Genomic DNA, 26996 nt, shown 5'->3' with positions numbered 1-26996 from the left:
AGTACAAGATAAATATGTGAGAAAAATTGTCCTATAAAACATGAGATTTGTGATTAAAGTTGGCATTTCCTCTAAGGGTTAACCCAGGCAGAGTCTTCCCTCTAAAAGCCGCCTAATTTTATGGTTCTTCTAAGACATTTTGTTCCAATGCATCCCTACTCCTTCTCACCCTTCTAATCTATCAACCACCCATTCATACTTAATTGTCTTCAAAGATACTATGCAAAAGCTGTATTCCTATAAAATATGCATCCGATGTATGTATGGATCTTTTTTTCTTTTAAAGCATACACTTCATAGTACTTGAGGGAACAACAAGACTTCAATGGACTCATGTATATGATACAAATTTTTAGACAAGTATAATGAAGCAGAAGAAATATCAAGATCTGTTTATAACTAATTTCTTCTTGTGCATTCCCAATGTTAATTATGAAGTTGCAACTGCATATAAAGATCTAAGCTGCCTGCTTATGAGATTACTATTTTGAATAGCAAGCTGAAGCTCTGCATCACTTGACCACCATTGTGCCAATTCATGAGCCTCCAGGAACTTCTGTTTCTCCTTGGAAACCACAAACATCTTTGCTAAAACTTGGCCATTTGAAATATCAATACTGCCCTTGCCGTCATCAGGACTGGTGTAATAACAACAGATATAGTCACTGTTGTTCACATACAAATATGGAATCCATTTGCCCACCCCAGAGCCAGAATTATTCAAGCCAGTTGATTGAGTTGATGATCCTTCACTCAAAGTTTTGGCTTCAACACTACTTGTAGGAAGCATTAATTTCAGTCTCTTCCAAATCAATCCTGCTTTTTTGCCCATGTATCTCAAACTCATTGCCAGTGAAACGGAAGGTGGATTGAATAAATGTGTCTCCACATATATTTTTTCTTTTGCTAGTGCTTTTCCTACTTGAAGTGCAAATCCAGCTCCTAAAGAATGCCCTGCAATACAGACATTGCTGCTACCGTATTTCTTAGAAACAGATTTTAGTACCTCCAGAGCTAATTTAAACCTAGAAGATCCCTTCAAGCTTTCCCAGGCGAGAAAGCGAAGGTCATCTTCGATATCTCTTCGGATTGTTGGGGTTTTGAGTAATGTTCCTCTGAGTGCTAAAACTACTCTTGGCGCACCACTAGGTCTAGCTAATATTAAGTCAGCCATTGCTGCGCGTTGATCCCATTCAAATAGAGCACCAAAGATTGATCCATCTCTTTCATCAATCATTGTTTGAGTAAGCTTGTATTTAAAGGGGATCCACCAATTTGGAGCTAAAGCATTTTTTTTGGTTCGGTTCTCTTGTTTGTCAAGTTCGAGCAAGTAAACTGCCTGTATAAAGCAGGCAATGACAATTCGCTTGTAGTTCTCATCCTTCCTGTATCACATAAAATATTAATCAGAACGCACATAAATTAAATTATAACGATGTAAGAGGTGTCAATGAAACTCTAGAGCATTCACATGAGTTTTAAAGATGATGAATGAAGCTCTGGAACATAATATTTATCATGTTCAGATGCATACAGTAAATAAAATCAAACAAGTAAACAGGACAAGCACTTGGGGAAAAAACAAAGAAAGAAATTGTTTGATGGTGACAAAATATTATACAATTACACGAGCTATTCAGGTAAAGCCATTTGCCTTCTCATTGACAGAGCAACACTTCAATGGGATCATGTCCTAATGGAAGGTGGATGTAGGAAATTTCAGGCTTACAGCCAAAGTTAAAACAGACATCAGCATATTTTGTTTTATATGTTCCACCTTTCATACTTAAGTGAATTAGACAGAACTTGATTGAGTTTCGTTAAAATTTCACAAACTTTTTCTCTATTTTCAAAGCCTATACAAGCCTATACATATTTCCCTTTAAAATTACACATACTGCGCTTTCATTTTCAAAACCTATGCAAACTAATCCAGAAAACAAAGAGTAAATTACACAGATTTCTATTGAATTCTGCTGAAATTACACAAACATCCTTTTTATTTTGAGAGGAAGCTTGTGTCTACTTCGAAAACAAGCGTAAGTTTGTGCAACTTACCCTTTATATTTGGTCAAGCAAGCTACGATGAACTAGAAACTAAAATGTAGACAAAAACACATCATTTGTCAAAAATTTTATGGTAATAATATCCAAAATTCTTAATTCTGCAGAAGCACAAGAAATATTTCTCCGTATTAAAAAAAAAAAATTAAAAACAACTTCAAACACAAGGTTTGTATCCAAGAAGCTATAACCTTCTGTGATTCTTATCTCAAAATCACACTAGACAAAGACCCAGAAAGAGTTGGGAGGTTAAAAAAGAAGAAGAAGAAGAAGAAACAAAGAACCAGATCATTAAGAATTTATTTACTGATTCTATAACGTGCAGCATCTGTTTCAATTCAAACAGATTCAGTAACAAAGAGTTCATTCCCACCCCTCTTTTCTATTTGGTTATAGTTCCTTTCATCATAAGCAACAAGTGCACGTTTTAGAAACCCTGTTGGTAAAGCATTTTGCTTTACTACATTCCTACGCTAAGACCCATTTCACCAACAAATTCAGAATCGGTAGAAATTCTGAGAATTGACACAGGAAATTCCAAATACAATATGCCATAAGAAGTGCACTGCTGTTCCTACACTAACTGATAACTGATTAAAGCCATGATCAAGAGGCAAAATTGATCTGCAATATATAGCATCCATTTCAAATTCAAATGGTTTCTGCAGAATTCATTTCCACCTGTCTTTTTTAATTCCCCCATGGTTCTTTCAATCTTGAAAACCATTAACGTGTTAAAAACTAATTTGTATGTCTTCAATCTAGAACTCTTTAATAACCAGTAGTAAACTTGTTATGACGAGGTGGGGAAAAAAGTTAAGTTAGTGTGGTTAACAACACACAATGAAGTCCATGAGAAAGGAGGTAAAATTCATCTGCTTTTCAGTTAGGCCAGAAAAGGAATTTGAGAAGGCTACTGACCAACTAGAATTGAGAAGATCCCTCCAAGTAAGAGCAGCGAAATTGCGAGGACCAGAGACATGAAAGGCGTAAGGATGATGAACTTCATCTCGTAGCTTCCCATCCACCCCGCGTTTATTATCAGCTTTCGCCATTAATGCAGCAGAGATCCAGCCTCGTCTTCTTCTTGTTCTTGATCTCTGTGCATGATGAAGCTAAATGGAGAAAGAAGAGTTGCTGCCACCCTGCATTTATGGAAGCAGAATGAAGATGCTATCTTTTTCGTTTTCTTTGCTTGGCATCGGATTCTGCAATTCTCACCGCCCGTTTATTAAAAATAGAATCTTTATTTATTTATTTATTTATTTTTATATAAAATTATAGGAGTATTAACAAAATCAGTTTTTAATCCTAATATGATTATTTTTTCATCCACACGGTTTAAACCTCGTCTTATCCCCCACTGTTTGTTGACCTTTTTTTTTTTCAAACAAATTAAATTCAATAATTTATATAAGAAATACAATTTATCCAAATTTAATATTAACAAAAATAAAAACTTTCTAACTATAGCTGTTTTTCACTCACAACGACTTAACTTGTTGCTGTTAAATATATCGATATATTGTTATTGATAACTTATTAATTAAGATTGAAATTAACAAATTTAGCTTTCAGATTTGTCTCCGTTTGTAACCCAGTGCCACTAGATTGACAGGTAGATGCAAGCTGGAAGCATGAAAAAGGAGGCTCATTTCACGCATAGGGAAGATTATCTTCCTAATACACCATATAATCGCAATCATTATTTTTTTTAGCGAAATAAAATGTCAATTAAGTTCAAACAAACAAAAAAAAAATCCTATTTTATCATGAAATAGGTGAGCATTTTAAAAATTACACGCTTTGGTCCTATTTATAAGATTCTATCTTTTAAACCTTAATAAAAGATTCTTTGGTCCTATTTATAAGATTCTATCTTTTAAACCTTAATAAAAGATTCTTTATAAAATTTAATGAAACATTTGCAACTAATCTCTAAAATTGTCCCTATCCCTTTGGCTTTTCCACCCTCTTTCCCCAGTGAATCTTTCTAATTCAAATTAATGTTGAAATGTTGTGTAAGTTTTAATATTTAACTAATTTTCATAATTTTAAGAAAATAGTTAATAGGGTCTTGTAAAAAAGACTTTAGTGAGTATAAAATATTTTTCCGTTTCTTAATATAGGACCTAATTGATGAGTTGATGTTAGTCTTATATGTAAGATCTATTTCACATGTTTATCAATTTTTTTCAAATTAACCCTATTAATATTCCTTCAATAATAATTCAATAGGAAAGGGAGGGAGGGAATTAAAAAAAGATATTTAGGATATTTTAAAAAAACATGTCATATTAACTAATTTAACTAATATTTTTAATCTATTTAAATTAGTTAATTAAGTCTTACATTAAAAGTTGGCAGAGTGATACTTCTTGTAAATATATACTTCCCATTACTCTCTTTTAATTGAAAAGTATCAGACTCTGCTAGTCTTCATGAACAAGATCGCAGAAAATAGCAAGGCATGAAATCTCACAAATGAGCCTCATTTTTTGATCTCCGCAGGTTAATGACACTCAAAGTTCATGAAGTTGCTCATTCAAATTCAAGTACTATATCCACTTCTTAACATAATAAACAAATGACTAATTTGAAGATATTAAGAAAAATAGTTGAGTTAGTTATTTGTAATAAATGTATATTGACTACTCTAACATATTTTTTTAATTATATGCATTAAAACTACTTTTTGGTAAAAACTTTTTAATATATTCAATCAATAGAAATATTTTTAAAAAAATTATAAATTTGAGAAAAAAAGTAGATTAAGTTCTTACATTTAAGATTAAAGTCAACTTCTCAATTAGCTCTTGTATTAAACACCATAGGTAATATATTACAAAAAAGAATTCAGTTATTGGTATGTAGCTTATAATCTTTGAATGGTCATGGCTATTTTGAAAACAATAATAACTTAGGGGGTGTTTGGATAAGGCCAAACCATGGTTTGGAAAATAGTTTCTGGATAATAGATTATGGGAATAATAGATTTTGAAAGACTAGATTTTCTGAAAAAGTGATTCTGATAAAGTGAGAGTGTTTGGATAGTTATTGTTAGAAGTGTTTTTTTATATGTGAAAATTACTAAAAAAGACATAAATTTAAATGATAATTACATATAAAATAAATTTCATAGTATATGTTTATTTGAAGTAATAATTTTTTTAATAATATATATTTTGGTAACATAATAAATAAGACATAAATAATATGAATAATAAATAATTAATATGTATATATATTTATAAAATAATTACAATATTTTTAGGAAAATGATTTATTTTGCTAATAAAAAAATATTATTATTTATTAAAGATTTTAAACATGAATATTATTTTGCCAATAAAAATATTATTATTTATTAAAGTACTCCCAAGCTTTGAGCTTTCCCTACTTCCTTCCTTATCCCCTTCTGTTTATCTTTCCTATCTTTACAGCTTTGTCGCACTCTGTGCTTGTCCGTTTCTTCTGATTTCTTGCAGTGAAGTCGCTCTATTTAATAAACAACAAAAAACAAAGTCACTTTGTCTCCTTCTTTGAACCCTCACAGCATACTGCTGGCAATGATAATGGACTACACACCGCCTCCGTTTGACGACGGCTTCACTGCCGAGAAGCTATTCTGCCAAGGTAACTCCTACACTTATGACGACGTCATTTTCCTCCCTCACTACATTGAGTTCCCTACTGATGCCGTTCAGCTTGCTACCAGAGTCAGTCATAATGTGCCTCTAAATATCCCCCGTGTCGCTTCTCCAATGGACACCGTCTCCGAAGCTCACATGGCCGTCGCCATGGCTGCCCTTGGTGGTATCGCTTTTATCCACTCTAATACGACGCCGTTCGGTCAGGCTGCCATGGTACGTTCTGCTAAGTCGCGCCGAGTGCCGATTCTCTCCAGCCCTGTCTTCAAACCACCCTATGGGAGGATTGAGTCGTTGGATGATTCTGGCGACTCACTGACGGCATAGCACGAATGGGAGAAGAGGCGACGGCACAGGAGAAGAGAAATCTTCAGAAGGGGCGACAGAATGGGAGAAGAGAAATTAGAGAAGAGGCCTTCGTTAAGCTTAGAATGGGAGATGAGGTGCTTTTTCATTGTTGGGAGCTACTGACAAGAGTAATAATTACTCCAACGACTATTTTGTTACTCCTCAAAAGCGACCTGCGTGATGCTTAAGCCCAAACCATGGTTTGCCTGCTCAAAACCAAGGTTTGGTTGGAAACCAAGGTTTTTAAAAAAAAAATTGGTGTTTGGCAGTCAGCCTCCTCAAACCATGGTTTGGGGTCCTGAAACACTTCTGGGGCAATTGCCAAATACCCCCTTATTCAAGAACATATATCCACATAGTTAAAACCTATAAGAAAAGTCCCCCTCAACAAGTCTCAGCCTTCGCTTCCTTCTGCTTGATATCTGAACAAATTTCTGAACATTCATTGCCTAAAATCACTCCTTGCTTCTGTAAATAAACCCATTTGTCCTGAAGAAGGTAGAAGAACACTATGATAACAAGCTGAACGGTGAACAGTATGTTCCATATTCTTATGCTTTTTGATGTCTTCTCTTGGTAGGCTTGTAAGCCTATATATACATTTAGAATGCCCAGAAAGGAAATCACAGTTCCAAGCATCCAGTGCAGAAAGAACCATACAGTCCTCCTTTTAGACCCCCTGAAAACATGATTACCCCTTTTGATTCTCATTTTTCAATCAATAGATGATATAAAATGACGGCTCTAGAAAATGCTTAGTCATTGTGTCTGAGTGTGAGTCTGTGTGACCGGCCAATATCCACTGAACACAAATCTATTACTAACTCTCTCAACCTATCACTTACTTGAGTTCGAGCTATTATCAAGCCCAAACTAAGAGGTGGCTCTTTCTAATCCAGAAACTAATCTTTTAAAGGCGGCTAGTTTAAGAGATAAAGGTAATGTAAATTAAGTTTTACATTTTGTAGTATAAACCACTCTATGAGATACTAAGTAGCTAAAATAAATCTCTCCTAAAACAACAAACCTTTTGAGGAGAATCTTTGATTCTGGTCAAGTATATACTATTAGTTGAATTAATCTCTAACTCTTCTCTTGAAACTTTTTAAGATAAAAAATGTATTATTACATGCCAAAGCCAAACATGATCACTGCAAAATGAGGTTTATAGATCGTTATTTCTGTTAATAATGATTAATAGAAATGTTTTCACTTCTGGTTTTAGTTATTCTTGGGCTCAAACTTTGGGTAGGATCACAGAAACAGTTAAATTGTTTTCCCTTCGCACCCTCTGATTCCAAACCAAATCAAGAAAGCTAGAAGCCATCAATCATGTGGAAAAATATTTTATTAAAAAAAAATGTTCCTTCTCTCTTTATCATTCATTACCGTCCTTTTTAACAGACTAGAAGACATTAGCCCTTGTTTGAATTTATATGAATAAACCTAGGTTCAATAAAATAATTGATAATAACCACGAGACCTAGCACAAATACCTTTTCGACACCTTTACGGTGCGCTCTGGATTAATCTGAGCCCGTTGATGTGCTTGGAAGATGGCCTTGACTCAGGATACCAGGGGAAGAAGTTCAAAGAAATTCAAAAATAAAATAATTGATAATAAAAAAATTGCCACTGTTAATGATATTTGGTACTATAAGAAATAAAATGACATGTGTATGAAATAATAATAGATACACAACTTTTCCTCCCTTTTTTCCCCAAAGCTGCCCTTATCTCTCTTTCACTGTCATTTGAAGTCCACATCTGGGAAACTGACCCTAGCAATCTAATGTAAGCTCATATGCAATCCTTATTCATTCCTCCTTAAATAATAAGTTAAAAGGTAAAATAAATATATAAGCTGTTTAGGGAAAAAAAAAGTGATTTTTTACGGAAGTGACAATGAAGGGGAAAACAGAGAAGAAATTCAGAAAGACTTGCCTGCAGAATTGCATGAACATGGAAAATCATTCTGAGCCTTCTTTGATTAGCCTCAACATTAGACGTCCGGACGGCAAGTATAACCACAGGCATCAAGAATCCCATTGAAGCCCACAGAAGAAATCCATGTAATGTAATGCCACACACAAGCCTGGGTTCATCTTCATAAACACACTCAAGAATGCTAAAATGTCAGATTTAAAGCTAAGAAGAAAATGCAGAAAAGAAAATATTGGATACCTTAATGTTGTTGTCTTTGCTGCTAGAATGACTGCCTGTAACTTCCATTTTCTCTAGGTATGAGCTCGCAGAAGGAAGAAGCATTGCAGATACAAGACTTAGAATGAAGAACAAAAAGAAGAACTTTTGCAGAAACCCTATTTCTTCTTCCTTTGTTAAACCCGAAGCATTCTCATAACTATATTACTCTCTTCTGAGAATTGTAACCTCCTACATGTGTGTGTGTGTGTGCGTGTATATATATATATATATAGATATGTATATATTGGAGCATGAAACTTGATGGCAAGTACTTAATGAAGAAAAAGGAATGTGGGGGTATGACATGAAATGGGATTTTAAACATGTGGGGTTCAACTTTTGATCAGCGCCTCTTTTTTTTTTTTTGAGATCATTTTTGGGGGGGGGGGGTGTGAAGGTGGACTTTCAGAGCAAAAGTGTGTCAGATTTCAATGGAGGGTGAAACATTTGTACAGAATGATAAAGTTGGTCTTCCTTGGCTGTAGATTTTTGGTACTAATAAACATTATCTTCTGCTTCCCACTACAACATGATAAGCCATAACATGCTTGGACAGACTTCACCAGCCATATAGAGAGAAAATAACCCCTTTTTCCATTGGAAAGTGGTCAATAAGATTAGATTTTGGACAGAAACGACGACCTCTTTGCTTATTTCAACCCAGTCCTTTTCCTTTTGGTTGGCATTTAGCAGAGTAGAACTAGTGAACTTACTATGTGTTGCTGATTATAACTGGAACTTGACTTCATCAAATTTTCTGCTTGATGCCCAGATCTTCAAAATAATGTTCTGCTAATAACGTCAAAGCTCATCAATGTTTGTCTTTTTCGCTTCTTTTTTTTTTTTTTTAAATTTTCTCCCCGGCATGGCAGGTCATAGAAATGATTACTGTATTTGGAGAAAGGGCAGGCAGTCTTCGTCTATATATAATGATTGTGAGGCACAGAGATTAACCCACTTGCACTGATACCAAGTAATATTAATATTTTCTTCACTGGTTCTGCAATGTTCTATTTTACATTAAAGGATAGATCTGACACAAATAAAAAGCCAAAAAAAAAACCATTTTATTCTCATCATTGAATGGAAAAAAATAAAACTTTATTTGACCCTACTTATCTAACGTTGGTTTACTCAAGAATCACGTTTCTAATACTTTCTCTGCAGTTTGTGTTGGATGGAGTGCTTATCATTAGCTTAAAAATTTATGATTTTCAATCAGAACTTAATTATTTTGATTTATTAGGTCAACTTATAGATAGCTTGTATTCCAGATTAACTCTGAATGATTTATTAAACTTTTTAATCATTGATTTAGACAATAAAATCTAATAACTATGTACTACTTTTGGTCCTCTATATAAAATCTTGTTTGACTTTTATTTTGATTCTAAATATAAAATACCAATCTACTCTGGTCCTATTTATAGGGCATGGAGAGAAGGTATTTTTTGGTCCTATTTATAAGGCACTGAGAGAAATTTTCTATATCAATGTACAATTTTACCCCTCATTTATTATTGTGTTGACTTTGTTTATATGAGATATAATATATATTAAATAGGGATAAAATTGAAAAGTCATTAAATTTTAAATAAGAGTTAATGTAGTTTAAGGTTTTTTTTTGTCTGTGTAAAACATGTTGGAAGTGCCTTATAAATAGGACCAGAGGAGTATTTTATCTCTCATATTAATGCATTTTTTCAAGGTAGTTCTTTTAACATTGGTAGTTCTAGCCAATACACTTGATTAGCAAGGATATCTTAGGAAAGATAACACTTATTTATTATAAATAACTAACTTAATTTATTTTTTTAATTTTCTCAAATTAGTCAACTAGTTTTTATAATTAGTACAGGTGATAGTATAACTTTTTTAATTTATTATTCCAGACACACAATTGTGACATGGCTGTGCTTTTGTTTGTTGTGGGAGAATAGAATAAGTAAAGAAAGGACCATGTAGAGCCATGCACAGGCAGTGGACCAGAACTAAAGAGCCGATGGTGCTTTTGCAGAAACCACCATGTGGTGCTCTGTAGTTTTCAGTATTTTTTTTAAGTGAAAAAATGTATATATATTCATTAAAAAAAAGGTACATAGTTATAGTAAAATTGAAAAGAAGTTTACAATTGGTTATTAAAGAAAAAGTTTGTAATTTGTTCAATTTTCCATGCGGAGAATTTGTAAGAAAGAGAGTTTATTAATAAATAATAAATACCGCAAATCGAGGTCCAATTCATCTTAACTTAATAGCATAAAATGGTCTTCTGTAAGTAGAAAGTCAAAGATTCGATTTCGTTCGTAATCCAAGCCATCAATGCCCTCCATTTGGAATCCAACAGCATTTATGTCTCTCAGTATCTGATATAAACACTAATTAAAGGGGAAAAAGATATACAATAGCAGAAGATGATTAATTATTTTAAAGGATCATGAATTTATAAAACTGCATAACAAGACTAATCTTTTCTTTTAAAGCTCTGTCACAAAAGATCACGTATTTTCTAAAACCTCAATTATAATTTGTAAATCATAAAAGATTAGTTTCAAATTAATTATAAATTGTGGTAAATTCTAGAAATTTAATCGTAAATTCTGAAAGCACCATAATAAATGTTGAAAGATTAGTTGTAAATCAGTTATAAATTGTGATTAACTGTATATATTAGAAGGCTAGTAGTAAACCATGGAATATTATTTACAAAGCAAATTGTTAATTACTTGCATTGCATTCATAATTTACAACTGATTTGCAACTAATTTTTCAATGTTTACAACTAAACACATTTTATTGCCAATATCTAAGTACCTAATTATGAATTACTGAACAACATCTGACATTTGTATTAAGCGTATTTTAGACTTTTTATATCAAAACATTTTCACTTCAAGCCTACAGAATTGTAGGAATCCCAAAATGTCGGCCTAAAGTGCCATTATTTTCCCTGTGGAAGCATTCAATGACATCCTCCCAATATTTTGTTCTGCTCCAAAAAAGAGAGAAATAAAAATGACTATTGGAATAATTATGAGATAGAGTGTCACTCAAAGCTAGCTCTAGGGCATAGGATTCAGTTTAAATATATTTGCTTTTTAACGTGATTCACATTACCACCGCTGTGTTATATTAAAGATAAGAGGAGCATTAATTAATTGAACTCATCTTCATTTAAAATTTTTTGTCAGGGTCAGCTTTACGTCACATAAATGCATTATAGCCACAACCACTATTGGATAGTAATTGTAAGACTTGATGGGCCCATGAGACACAGACCCAACACGTGGGCCTATCACAATTGTTGTCGGTTTGTTAACATGTCCACGTGTAATCATTTCGTGGAATCAAGTTTATTCAACATTTTTCTCTTTATCGTACCCAAAAAAAAGGCTTTTTCTTTAGACTTTTCTTGTGGATTCTTGGCAAAAAAAAAAAATTCTTGTGGATTCTCTGTTTGATTGATGCTCTGATTTTTACCAAGTAGATGTGACTCAAACGAGATGTTAACAAGTTGTCAAGTTGAATCACACAAAATGTCAGGCCAAAAAAAAAAAAAGGAGAAGAAAAAGAATCACACAAAATGATTTTCAGCAATAAAGCTATTTACTGTTACAATCTCGACAAATTTATAGTGACCTTCCTTAAATTTTATTGGAATTACATACATTTCTCTTCTATTTTTAAGACATATATGGCTTTTGAAAAACAAATTTTTTTCTTAAGTTTTTTAAAGTTACTCAAATATCTTTTTTATTTTCAAAACTTGCACAAATTTAAATAAAATATAAAGGGTTTATAAATGTTGCTTTGATATACAATCCTTTAATCTTGTATTTTTTTTTTCTTCCCAAAAATAGAGATCACATTTTTTTTTAACGAACAAATGCATTTTATTGATGGAAACAGCAGCAAACAAGACGAAGCCATCAAACAGTAGTACAGTACTGTCAAATACGGCAAAGTATATCAACCAATGCCCATTCAATCCCCAGCACTAACACGTTTGAAAATTCCAATCTGTCCTCGTCGCAGTAGCCATGACCAGCACTTCACTGCAGCTCACCCCATTTTTCCCACAATGCTTGTCAGCTTATGCAAATTGTCACTGTCACTTACTTTTGACCAACGAAGCCACGAAAGATTCTCGTAAGTCTTAGTTTGGCAAATGACTGCTTTTTCTTAATCAAATTGTTGCTAATATTATTATAGAATAAGCGCAAAAAATCAAATCAGAAAAGGAGAGTCAAAAGGATTCGTTAGCCTCTCCAAAAACAAAAAACAAAAATCATGAAACGGGAAGAAAATTTCACAAGAACCCCCCTGGACGCAATAACGGCTTCCAGTGGAGATACAGAACGGACTAGAAGAAACTTCATCGGGAAGTAATAGCAGAAACAAAAAATTATCTTACTAAAACAATTATTTTGGACACATACAAAAGGTGGTTACTGTTTACAATTAAAAATAATGAGGGGACGCGATCGAAACTCGGTTAAAACACGGTTAAGTTTTTAAGCAGGGGTATTGTATATCGCCATTTTATCTTTCTACCTTCCCCAACGATACCAAACTTAAATAAATTTACCAATCAAACTTCTACTCAATTGAAACTTTTCTTTCCACCGGCGAAATACATCCTTTTAAAACATGCGTATATATTTACACTTTTCGCTACACATATATATATGTTTGACTTGGGGCAACAATAAGATTTATAATCTTAATATTGAGGGAGAATGTTATTCAAAGTCCCTGTAAGAAAGATAATGACACTTTGGATTACAGAAATTATTAAACTTTTTTCTGTAAGCTCATAAGACTGAATTGGATGTAAAATATGTAAAATACTCCAGGTGCAAATGCAAAATGTTATTCTATTAACACTTACTAATCGCAGGCGCCGGTATCGACCCCTTACAATACTTTCAGATAACCAGGGCTACTCGGACGTTAAGGATTGGAAGCGGCAGTTGCAGCCTCAGGGTCTTGCATTTCAACGCCATGGGATGATTGAACATGGAAGAACTTGTTGTAGATGATCAATGAGAGGGCTACCAACACGAATGAAGAGACGTTGATGACGAGGCTCCATATCGGAGGGACGAGGATCAGCAAGAGGAGCTCACAAGCGACGGCTCCAGAAATATGGCACATCCAAAGCAAAACCCTTCTTAGATTGCTGGAATTTTGCTGATCGGTCTGATCTGATGTCCCCCAAACTAAGAATAATGCGATGGCATGGACAATTATTGCCATGAGAAAGAGTATGATGAGAGCGGGGTGTTTTTTGAAGGGACTGGTGTTCAGTACTTCGTACTCTGTTCCCACCAAAGCAACTAGCAACCCAGCAAAGAAAGCATAAATGGTGTGAAGCAGTACTGGAGCTGTAGAATCCAAACCTGGAAGTACCCTGTAATAAACAAAGCAAGAAGAAGAGAGATCAAAATAAGGAAAGGAAATAGAAAACAAAGGATCAGATCGATGACATATATAGTCATTAACCTGCTTAAGGGCATTGTGGTCGGAGATGAGAAAACCCTAGAGAATGGAATTGCGTCAGGAAACAATTAGTTGAAAGTACTCGCCAGATAAAACCTATAATTGGGATTTGAGAGAATATATATATATATATATATATATATAGATCATCCTTCAATGGATCCGAAGCTTGAATGGACTCTCGGGTCAAGAGGAGGGATGAGAGATCGAAATGGTGGTTGGATGAGGAAACCAAGAGAAGGGAGCTGCTTGGAAGGCACATGGTTTTGGGATGGAGACGGCAATATATAGGATAAATCCGATTCATGAATGCACGCTGACAGCTAACCAATCTCTGATATTACAAAAGTTCGAAGTCATCATCCCTACGCAAAGGTCGACGTCATCATCCCTACGCAAAAGTCGACGTCATCATCCCCACGCAAACTCTTTAATTTTATTTTTTAATTTTTTTATTTTATATGGTATATATTATTATATATAGTATATCATTATATATTATTATATATAGTATATATAGTATGTAGAGTATATATATTATATATAGTATATCATCCGTGTCTCTGTTACAACACGGCGAAACTAAATGGTTCGTATGAAATCCAATGAAAAAAAGAAAAAAGAATTTTTAGGCTGTACACCTAATTTTCTCGGGATTGTAGTTATGTCGGTCAGAGCACCGCCCTGTCAAATACAAAACATTTTTAAAATTATCTATATAAATCCTATTTCAAGAGTTAAACAGTCAATTTTGATATGGGATATACTCTTAGAAGATATAAAATGATCTATGAGAAAAGCTTTATGTTTTAAAATTAATTTTTTTACATTGATAAAATAATTTAAAAAGAGAAGATTTTAATTAATCTAACTAAAACAGTGTGAAATAGAAACTTTGAACTGATAAGGTGAATTAGTATAAAAGACATGAGAATATATGGTAGCCAACGCAAGAGATCCTATGAGATTAGAACTTAAAAGTAATGAAAGACATGGTTGAATAATGAGGACATCTGAATCATATAACCTTGGCTCTTAGGTCAGCCCATAAACGCCAAGTTTCCTTTTACGTTGCTTCCTTACATATAAAATACATAATATCTTATAACATGAGGAATTAATATTTGAATTTTTTTTAAAAAAATGCCTACATTTAATACCTGACATTATTTTGAATATGATTGTACCCAATAAATAATACATATGCATAGAAAAAAATTGTTTTGGAAATTAACCGTCTAATAATGCCTTATATGTTTTGAAATGTAGAAAATATCGTTTTTGACATCAAATATTCAAACATGAGTAGGACTCAATATATAGATCCGAGAGGATCCAGATTGTCTCAGAATCTCTTTTCTCATTTCTCAGCATTCCGCGGAATCTCAAAAATCTCAAAATCCTGCCCATCCATATGATCCAAAAAACTCACATTGGGCCACGTCATAAACTCTTCAAAATGAATAAAACTAAAGTTGGCCGAGAGAATATGTAGATCCCAACCTTGAATGGACTGGTAGGTTTGATGGAATGTGAATTCGGTAATGTTCGAATCATCTTTTGTCGTTTCCTGTGAATGTCATATAATCAATCATGAGGATTGACAATTATGCTATGCTTTGGTTCATCCCATTTCTCACACCTTTTTTTTTTATTTCCTCCCATCATCTTTTGTCGTTTCCTGTGAGTGTCATATAATTAATCATGAGGATTGACAATTATGCTATTCTTTGGTTCATCCCATTTCTCACGTATTTGCATTGGGTGTTCATCATGCTCATCACCCATCTGGACCGTCCAGATCTGATCTAGACGGTCCAGATTTATTTTTATTTTTATTTTTTTAAAATAATTATTTTAATAAGTATAAAATAAAAATGAAGATAATCTCATAACTATCATTCTTTAAAAATATATTTTTTATTTTAAAATAATTATTTAATAATATTAAATGTGAACCGTCCCGATTAAATCTGGACGGTCCAGATTGCTCATCAAGTGATGAGCATTGGGTGCTCATCACCTGATGAGTACCAAATGGGAACCCTGCAACTTGTACAATTAACTACCTCTGATGTTACTGAAGTTTGAGCAGTTAATTAATTATACCTACACAGCCTCTTTAATTTTATTTTAATTTCAAGCGTTTCAATTAGAGAAACCTCTTCAGGTAAAAAAAAAAAAAATTAAAGAAACCTCCATATTTTCCTAAGATATTGAAATGGGAAGCTCCTTTGAGTCAAAAGTGACGGAGCTATGCTGGAATTAATTGAAGCTTTGACAAAATAAAATTAAAAGCGTGTTATTAGGTAACACAAAACTTATCCCAATGCCACAAACCTTATCTTATCCCTCGCCCACAGTCATGTGAAGTCCTGGAAACCAATCCCTAGTAATCTCATGTCCTATCTTTTTAGGATTTGAGAGCATGAATGCATGAATGCGCATAATATGCTGGTAAAAAAAAATGAATGCGCATAATATAGTCACGCGCATAAGATCCAAAAAAAATTGATAAAATAAAATTAAAGTGCTATTAGGTAAAACAAAACTTATACCAATACCACAAATATAATCACTGAGGCACATAAACCTGTGTTTATCATGATCATATTTCTTCCCTCTTTTTTTTCCCATCTGTCATTTTCCGCTCACTCTAATCTAATATATTGCTAATGCCAACATGTTGCAATTTCTCCGTGGATGGCATAATCATACGAGAACTGAGAACTATGCTATGCTTTGGTTCATCCCATTTATCACACCTTCGCTGAAGCATCTTCTTTATTACGTTAAACCCATTGCATGGAAACAGAATCAGCCAGTCTTATATTTTAGACGTTTTACATCGAAAACATAGTCTGTCTTCAATTCTACGAACCTACAAAACATTTTTAAAATTATCTATATAACATCCTATTTCAAGAGTTAAACAGTCAATTTTGATATAGGATATACACTTAAAAGATATAAAATGATCTATGAGAAGAGCTTTAATGTAAACCTGTGTTTTTCAATTAGTCGTTGGCCATTATGAAGGACAGAGAAAAATTAAATAATTTAATAAAAATATAAAAATCGACGAAATGTATATCTCCCGATATTTTTAATAATTTTCACTTGGTTACGTCCGAGGGTTTGCCTACTGATCGCTAACTGTCTATGGCATTCCGTCCTTTGCGTTGAAAGTGACAACGTTGAATGTAAGGTACATTGCAATGGAAAAGCCACTCCGTGTTGCAAGTGACAACTGCGCATGTGGTGTCCGAATTTTTTTAGTTATTTTCTATTTTTCCCCCAACCATTAAACTACATAATTATATGTTTAATGGTCTCAGGCTGTCAGCTTCACTTTGAGAAATTGGACAGATCATATCTCTAGCACATTTCTCCTAAACAGCATTTCCATTGTTGCACTAGCTTCATTCAACAACCTCCAAATGAAATGCTTGATTTTAGGTGGCACTTGAAGCTTCCAAACCTTATACCAGAGATCACATTTTTTTTTAATTTAGCTAGAAATATAGTATGAGAGATTAAGATTATTTATCTTTTTGTTTTGGATGGACTTTAATACTTTATATAGGTGTCAGAAATATATATATTCAAAATAAGCTTTAAAGATAAATTATGTGGATGTAACTTTAGCAAAACTTTGAAAAGATTTTTATAATTAATTCTAAAACTTTTAGGAAAAACATGACCAGAATGTTATCCTCTGCAAAACTGGTTATTTGAAAGGTTCATTTTTTAGTTATGCTTTCATTGAGAATTCTAATGGCAAATATTACTCAAATAAAAAAATTAAATAATTTTTACCACACGATGATGAGATGATGACATGTTTCGAAGATGGCGAGATCTATTTAATACAGGCTTAGCAATTTTCAAATTGATTTTATAACAACCTATGTTTTCTTTTTAATTATTCATTCTTTATGTCTTTATCATTCCTTAATTCTAGTTAATGTTTTTCCGGTGAAACTCAATTTCTCCTCTGGTCCTATTTATAGAGCAGAGAAAAAAGATATTTTTTGGTCCTATTTATAAGGTACTGAAAGAAATTTTTTATATGGATGTATAATTTTACCCTTAATTTATTATTATGTTATTTTTATTCGCATGAGATATAATGTAGATTAAATAGGGATAAAATTGAAAATTTGCTAAATCTCAAATGAGAGTGAATGAAGTTTAAGATTTTCTTTGGTTTATGTAAAATATGTTGAAAATGACTTATAAATAGGACTAGAGAAGTAACAAACAAATTGACATGGTAATGTATACTCCATCCAATTTTAAATGTAGGAATTAGTTGATAAATTTTAAATTTATAACTTTCATCTCGAACTATCCGTATTGATTACATATGTTAAATGAGAGTTTTCATTAATTGGGTAGTTATTTTAGAAAAAACAATTACATTTTTTTTTGTAAATATATATTTTAACTATTTTTTTAATTTCTATAAATTAATTACATAACTCCTACTGAAAATATATAATTCAAGTAATTAGATAGAGAAGCAATGTGAGCAACGTGGCTAATTTGACCTAAAAGGGCAAAAGTCTACGATGTGTTTTTATTTTATTATTGGGCGTAGATGATATTAATAGCAGAAACAAAAAATTATCTTCCTAGGACAATTCTAAGTATGGGGCCCTCCAAAGTCCTAAGTATGAATTCTAATCCGTTCTTCTTCTTCTTCTTTTTTTTTGCTTTTTTTAACCAGAGAATTCTATGCCAAAATTTCAAAACCCTATCCTCATATATACGTAAGCCATGAAGAATAGTTGGGAAGTATCCTGGCAGCTTCCCAACTAAAACCTTTTTTCTTACAAGGATAGCCACAAGTGACCACTGACTAATTTTCTTTGCGAATTGTATCTTTACTATTTCGACCTTCCAAGAAAAAGTTTGACGCGGTCATACGTACACAGCAGTTGTATTTAAATATTAAATGTAGTTGGTTATATATAATAGCGGGTTCCTATATGAGAGGTGATTATTTAATTAAAAATATTTTTCTTAAAAAAACTGCCACCTACGGCTTCTATTGTAATACAAAATCGAAGCCATAAGTACCGACATATGGCTTCTGTTATACTCCTCCGGTCCTTATTATAAGACCCAATTTGACTTTTTATTTGGTCCTAATTATAAGACCCAATCCATTTTGTCTCTTATATTTATCCATTTTTTCCAAGATAATCCTTCTAATAATGATAGTTTTAGCCAATATACTTAATTAGCAAGGATATTTTAGGAATGACAACACTTATTTATTATAAATAACCAACTTAACTTACTTCCTTAATCTCCTCAAATAAGTCAATTGGGTCTTATAATTAGGACCGGAGGAGTACTACTAATACGTAACCCTTGAAACAGTTGCCGTAAGTACTGAATCCCATAGCTTCTATTCTTTCATAACAAAAACCATAGGTAATACTTTTCGCTACTGTCGCTTCCAGTGCAGCACATATACAGTAGTGAAAAGTTATTTTTAACTAAAGCCAAATGGGGTTTTTTACACTAGTGAATCTCAATTGTAATTTGTAAATCATAAAAGATTAGTTGCAAATCAATTATAAATTGTGGTAAATTCTAGAAATTTAATTGTAAATTCTGAAAGCACTATGATAAATATTGAGAGATTAGTTGTAAGTCAGTTATAAGTTGTTATTAAGTGTATATATTAGAAGTTTAGCGGTAAATCATGGAATATTATTTACAAAACAACTTGTTAGTTACTTGTATTGGATTCATAATTTACAACTGTTTGCAACTAATTTTTCAATGTTCACAGCTAAACACATTTTATCGCCAATATCTAAGTACCTACTTAATAAGTTACTGAACAACATCTGACATCTATGCCAAGCGTGTTTTAGATTTTTTATATCAAAACATTGTTTCACTTCAAGCACGCAGAATTGTAGGAATTCCAAAATATCGGCCTAAAGTGGAGTGTCCTTATTTTCCTTGTGGAGGCCTTCAATGACGTGCTCCCAATATTTTCTCCTGCCTTGAAAAGGTCAAATGAAGAGTAGATAGCGACCTTTTAAATATATTTGTTTTTTTTAATGTGATTCACATTGCTAACCCCACGAATTGCTATTATTGGCTACGCTTATCCGAACGAGTGAGAATTAAACACAATAAAGTAATAAGCATGATAAGTTCAAGACTTGAAGTCACCAAATGAGTTTTTTTATCCATAATGACATTTAACTAAAACAGGTATTAGGCTGATTTGGTTTACTAATTATAGTCATGATTATACTCCTCTTCTATTTAATGTAAGATTTAATTAAATAATTTGAGCAGAGTAAAAATATTAGTTAAATTAGTTAATATGATATATTTGTTAAAAATATTTTAAGCATCTTTCTTAACTCCTATCTTTTTGCTCCTATTTGATTATTGTTAGGAATAATATCAATATGGTTAATTTTAAAAAAAATTAATAAATATGTTAAACAAGTTTTACATAAGAAACTAATATCAACTTATTAATTATATCTTATATTAAAAATAAGGGGAGTATTAATTAATTGAGCTCATATAGATACATTAATTTAAAGATTTTGTCAGGGTATGCTTTATGTCACATAAATGAATTACAGCCGGTCAGCCGCAGCCACTATTAGATAATTGTAAGACCTGATTGGCCCATAGGCCACAGATCCAACACGTGGGCCCATCATAACTGTTGTCGGCTTGTTAAGATGTCCCCTGTACGTGTGACCATGGTTCAGCTTTTTTCTACCCGAAAAAATGCCTTTTTGACTTTTCTTGTGGATTCCCTGTTTGATTGGTGCTCGTGTGAAGTCCTTATCCGGGAAATTGACCCCGGTAACCTTATATTATATCCTTAAATATTACTCCCTCCGTTCCTTATTATAAGAGACGAATAACCGAATTACGTTGATAAAAAAAACAGTTAAAATTAGTTAAAAATAATCAATATGTAAAAAGTATAGTCTTTTTTCTAAAAATGCCCTCATTAATAAGGAGAGAGAGCATGAGAGAATATTAAAAGAAAGAGAAGTGGGAATGAGAGAGAGTGTGAGTTGGAGACAATAAATATGGGTAAAATAGGAAATCAACACAAAAAAATAGAGACAACTTTTAAGTGTCTCTTATATATAGGAACATGCCATAAACATCAAATGTCTCTTATAATAAGAAACGGAGGGAGTAATTTATATTGCCCTGCCCATGGGTCTCAATGACCAAGAATTAGAAATTGACAAGGAGCTATAGAATATATTAAATATCTCAAAAAGATTGATTTTTATGAATTGTTCATTTAATTAATTTCATCATCTCAAATCAAATACGTTGTATCTTGCTCAGACCTATCTTGTTAATTTTGTAGGGCATCTTGGAATTTTATATTTAAAAGGTGACCTCAGCGCCCACCAACGATATTTAGAAGAGGTGTGGACAATAATCATTTTATGCTGTTTATTATGACTTTTACCTTATGCAAATTGTCACTGCCACTGTTGACCAACGAATCCATGAAAGATTCTCAGGAGTCTTAATTTATGTTTTAAAATTAATTTACGCGTTAACGAAATACTTTAAAAAGGAAACCTATTTAAAAATTTCTAGATGTTGTGGGAAAAAAAATCAAAATGTCCTGCCATAATTAGAAAAGGAAAATTGAAGGCAGATGCAGGTTTGATTTCAATTTTAATTATTTTAAGTGGATTAAATTGGAATTTTTCCTCTTATTTTATTTTGTTTGTTTGTTTTATGTCTCTCTTTGTTTTTTGGTTTGTTTTGGGGCTTTCTTTGCCTGTTTGCCAATTATTTTTCAGAATCAAAATTTGGCAAATGACCGCTTTTTCGTAATCAAATTGTTGCTAATATTATTATGGAATAAGTGCATAAAATCAAATCAGAAAAGGAGACTCACAAGGATTAGTTAGCCTCTCCAAAAACAAAAAGCAAAAATCATAAAACGTGAAGAAGATTTCACAAGAACTCCCCTGGACACAATAACGGCTCCCAGTGGAGATACAGAACGGACTAGAAGAAACTTCATCGGGAAGTAACAGCAGGGGAAAAAAAATTATCTTACTAAAACAATTGTTTTAGCCACATACAAAAGGTGATTACTGTTTACAATTAAAAATAATGAGCGGACGCGATCGAAACTCGGTTAAAACACGGTTAAGTTTTTAAGTAGGGGTATCATATATAGCCATTTTATCTTTCCACCTTCGCCCACGATCCCAAACTTAAATAAATTTACCAATCAACCTTCTACTCAATTGAAAACTTTTCTTTCCATCGCCGAAGTAGATCCTTTTAAGTTTTAACAAAACAAGTGTATATATTTACATTTTTCGCTATATATATATATGATTATTGTGTAAAACAATTCCACCAAATAATATATATTTAAATTTTTGGTTTCATATATATATATATAAAAGGTAATTTCTAGACGTAATTTCATTCTTAATTATAAAAAAAAACTCTTAATCTACAGTAGTTAATTTGTGTGTGTGTAATGCACGTGTTGTTGTTAGTTGCGTTTCTTAGTTGTGTTGTGTTCGTGGATATAGTAACTTTTATAATTATCATTTACTCAAATTTCACATGTTGACTTGTCAAAATATGCGTACTAACTTATCACCAAAAAAAAAAAAAGATGTGTACTACCTCTTGTGCTAATTATAAGACTTTATTTGTAGATTTGGTTCTAATTATAAAACATCGTTTGTAGTCTACAAATGAGGTCTTATGATGAATACTAATTTTAGAATCCTAACTTATTAACTTTGGTTTTTTTTAAAAAAAAAAATGGCAAGCAACTTGAAATTTTATTTCTGAAATGTGACCTGATCTAACTAAAAATTGGTTTGTCAAAATCAGAATATGTTGTTCACTTGTTGATTTTTCAGTTCAACATGAGATTTTGAGTAATGATGACTTAAAAGAAGGTTTATCACCAATTTTAGAACCCTAACTTATTAATTTCTTAGGGTAACTTTGGTATGGAACATTTTGCATTTTATATTGTATCAAGAGTATTTTAGTTGTGTTACATCGAAGCATATTCTTACTTCAATTCTAGGAAAAGATTTTTAAAACTATCTATATAACATCATATTTCAAGAGTTAAACAGTGAATTTCGATATAGGATATACACATAAAAGGTACAAAATGATTTATGAGAAAAGCTTTGTGTTTAAAAATTAATTTTTTTACATTTACAAAATATTTTTGAAAAGAGAAATTTTAATTAAATCTAACTCAAATAGTAAAGTTCAAGTTCAAATTTACATTTTTAATAAATTTCTAATCAGACTAAAAAAGCAAATGGGAGGTCTTCTAGATGTTATTAAAAGATCATAATGTCCCTTTGTGGTTGAAAAGGGAAAATTGAAGGTAGGGGTGGGTCAGGGTCAACGAAGAAGGTCGGCGTGGGTCTGATTTCTTTTGTGATCATTTTGCCAATAAAATAATATACTCCTCCGGTCCTTATTATAAGACCCAATTTGACTTTTTATTTGGTCCTAATTATAAGACCCAATCCATTTTCTCTCTTATATTTATGCATTTTTTCCAAAATAATCCTTCTAATAATGATAGTTTTAGCCAATATACTTAATTAGCAAGGATATTTTAGGAATAACAACACTTATTTATTATAAATAACCAACTTAACTTACTTCCTTAATCTCCTCAAATAAGTCAATTGGGTCTTATAATTAAGACCGGAGGAGTAGATTGTTTCGCCATCTGGCTTTAATTATTCTTGAGTTCGGACTTTGAAAACGGACCCTGGTGGCCTTATCATCTGGGATGCTTGTGGTCCAGAGAATTTGACAGCTAGCCTCTAAAAGATTTCTAAAAAAATTAGTTGAAAACAAGAATCCCAGTTTTAAATAGAGAATTATGTTTGAAACTTCAAAAAACTATCTGTAACTAAAATTGTTCAATTTGTAGTTTTTAAAATTAATATTTGTAACTCATTCTTTAAAAAAATTTGTTGGGGCATAAATGTTCTTAAGTCCGAATTCAATAGTCTGAGCCCGATGATATTTGACTCAGTCATAGATCCATTGCCATTAGATTAAACTTTACGTGATAAGAAAATCTGATCCTTATTTGGCCGGTATTGTCTATGAGTACTTGTGTAGGCGACGATTGTATAATTCATGAATTTAATACTTTTAACATTCTGAATCAAATCAAAGTCCGTGAATACAATTCCTTCCCATTTTTATTTTTCCAAAAGAAGGCTTGCTTGTATAAAAGACGACGCGACCTGTTCATCAAATTGGTTCTTGTCTGTTTTATAACCCTATAATGGGTAAAGAGAGCAGAGCAAGAATAGTTTTCAGAATTAATTCGAGTTATTTGTTAATTGAATTTATAATTGAGTTTTCATCGTGAATTTAATTATCAATGTGGTTTATATTTGGATGAATTTTAAAATGAATTCACTTAGATTTTTTACAGAACCAAAAAAAATATGCTTAAAATAAAAATATTTTTCAATAATCTAGTAAAAGATCTAAATCTATACCTTTTTTCATTTCACTCCTCGCTCCTTCCCCATCCTTTTGTTCTCACGGGCTGCCTCGTCCTTTCTTGTTTGGTGCTCATCACCTGATGAGTAATATAGACCGTTCAGATTTAATATTATTAAATGATTATTTTAAAATAAAAAATTATATTTTTAAATAATGATAGTTAAGAGATTATCTTTATTTTTTGTTTTGTACCTATTAAAATAATTATTTTTAAAAAATAAAAATAAATCTGGACCGTCCAGATAGATGATGAGTGCCTGATAAGCATCCAATGCAAATCCTCCTTTCTTCCTCCCTGCTTATGCAATTTTTCTGCAAGCTCATAAGGCTGAATTGAAAATATGTTTGGATGTAAAATATCTAAAATACTCCAGGAACAAATGCAAAATGTTATCTCCTACTTTACAAACAAGTTCTCATATATTGACAACCAGGTACTCAATACATTAGATTTATTGAAACTCACACTGTGTGGCTTCCAACATTGAGTTGAATACACTATACAAGATCTGACACAGAATTTTTCTCTTAGTTTAATAAGACAGACCTGAAATATAAGTACTGTTAAGGGGTGAATTTACTTGGAAAGTGAAGTTTAAAACAAATTTGCATGTAAATTAGTGCGCGCGCGCGCGTAGATTCAGACAGACGCCAAGGCTTCGGAGCGCGTAGTTGCAGCCTCAAGGTCTTGCATCTCAGTAGTTCGCTCCTCCGCACTTTGAGTGTTCCCATGGGATGATTGCACTCGGAAGAACTTGTGGTAGATGATCAATGAAAGGGCTACCAACACGAATGAAGAGACGTTGATCACAAGGCTCCACATCGGAGAGACGAGGACCAGCAAGAGGAGCTCACAAGCAACAGTTCCAGAAATATGGCATAACCAAAGCAAAACCCTTCTGAGATTGCTGGAATTTTGCTGGTCGGTCTGATCTGATGTCCTCCAAACCAAGAATAATGCGATGGCATGGACGATTATTGCTATGAGAAAGAGTATGATGAGAGCAGGGTGTTGTTTGAAGGGACTGGTGTTCAACACTTGGTACTCTATTCCCGCCAAAGTAGCCAGCAAGCCAGCTAAGAAAGCATAAATGGTGTGAAGCACTGGAGGTGCAGAATCCAAACCTGAAAGTACCCTGTAATAAACAAAGCAAGAAGAAGAGAGATCAAAACAAGGAAAGGAAATAGAAAACAAATGATCGAGATCGATGACATATAATCAGTAACCTGCGGAAGGACATGATGGCGGGACGAGAAAACCCTAGAGAATGGAATTGCGTCAAGAAAGAAGTGGGTGGATGAACTTATATTGGCAATGCCAAAGTGTTGCAATTTCTCTGCGGGGTGTCATAATCATATTTATGAGCCGGTGATGTTCTGATGAAGGAGGCTTCCCGCACAAAATTAATGAGGATGAAAGTGAAATGACTAAGCACTTAAAAATTATAATATTTTAATTTAGGTATTTAAATTCTAAAATCTTAAAAAAAAAAAACCTGCTTCGTATTTTACAAATATAGTTATAAAAATGTTTTTGTATTAAAAAATTTATTAACGAACTATGAATTGCAACCATAAGTGTTGATAAGCAAACAATAAAAAATATACTGATAATAACAAGTATTAAACAGCTAATAATAATAAATATATTAACAATGATAAATTTGATAGTTTTTTTCAAACTTGATACAACAATATTTTAGTCATTTAATTATATTTATAAAATATTAGATCACACATCATTTCCCCCACTATTCCCCTTTATATCCCTTTGTTTGCCCCTAATCTTTCCCAAATTTACTTTTTGTCGCCTTTGTTTTTTTCCCCCCAAAGCAAAGATAACTTCTCGTATATTTCAATTTCAACATGCATCAACTTAACTTACTGAAGTAGTTATTTATTATTTATCCAAGTTAATGGACAGTATTGTTTAAAATACATTATTTTTGTTATATTTTCTGAATTACTTAATATATCTAAGGATTCAAATAATCATGCAATGATTATTGGTTAAAAATATATTTAAATTATTGTTTTAAAAGAATTTAATTTAAATGGTGGAATGAAAACTGACAAAAAAAAGTAAAAAAAGATTTGTTTAATTAGTGTAGTTATCATTAACAAAAATTTAATATTCCCTGCATTTTCTCTAATTTTATAGAATATGTTTTCGATATAAAACGTCGAAAATATCAGAGTGGCTGATTCTGTTACCAAGCAACGGGTTTAAGGCAATAAAGAAGATGGCTCAGCGAAGGTGTGAGAAATGGGATTAACAAAAACAAAGCATAGTTCTCAATTCTTACTTCATTTCTACGAACCTACAAAACATTTTTAAAATTATCTGCATAACATCCCATTTCAAGAGTTAAACAGTCAATTTTGATATACGATACACACTCAAAAGATATAAAATGATTTATGAGAAAACCTTTATGTTTTAAAATTAATTTTTTTTACATTGACAAAATATTTTAAAAAAGAGAAAATTTTAATTAAATCTAACTCAAATACTAAAATTCAAATTCAAATTTACACTTTTAAAAAATTTCTAATCAGACTAAGAAAACTAATGAGGGGTTTTCTAAATGTTATTAAAATATCATAGTGTCGCTTTGTAGTTAAAAAAGGAAAATTGAAGGTAGTTGTATGTCTGATTTTGGTTTT

General features: G+C 32.2%; 1 protein-coding gene across 1 annotated transcript; it reads right to left on the bottom strand.

Annotated features, from left to right (window-relative positions):
• Window positions 1–216: 216 nt before the first annotated feature.
• Window positions 217–3201, bottom strand: LOC114734434 (GDSL esterase/lipase At4g10955-like). The gene is made up of 2 exons (XM_028922066.1): window positions 2986–3201; window positions 217–1385 (listed from the first exon to the last, which is right to left on the bottom strand). The coding sequence occupies exons 1-2, from the start codon at window positions 3117–3119 to the stop codon at window positions 431–433; spliced, it is 1089 nt and encodes a 362-aa protein (XP_028777899.1). The 5' UTR covers window positions 3120–3201; the 3' UTR covers window positions 217–430.
• Between the last annotated feature and the right edge of the window lie 23795 nt (window positions 3202–26996).

Source organism: Neltuma alba, unplaced genomic scaffold (genome assembly GCF_004799145.2).
Source record: "Neltuma alba isolate B1F8T4 unplaced genomic scaffold, ASM479914v2 tig00013099_pilon, whole genome shotgun sequence".
NCBI lineage: Eukaryota > Viridiplantae > Streptophyta > Magnoliopsida > Fabales > Fabaceae > Neltuma > Neltuma alba.
The sequence above is the reverse complement of the archived record's forward strand: the minus strand, read 5'-3'. Positions and strand labels throughout refer to the sequence as shown.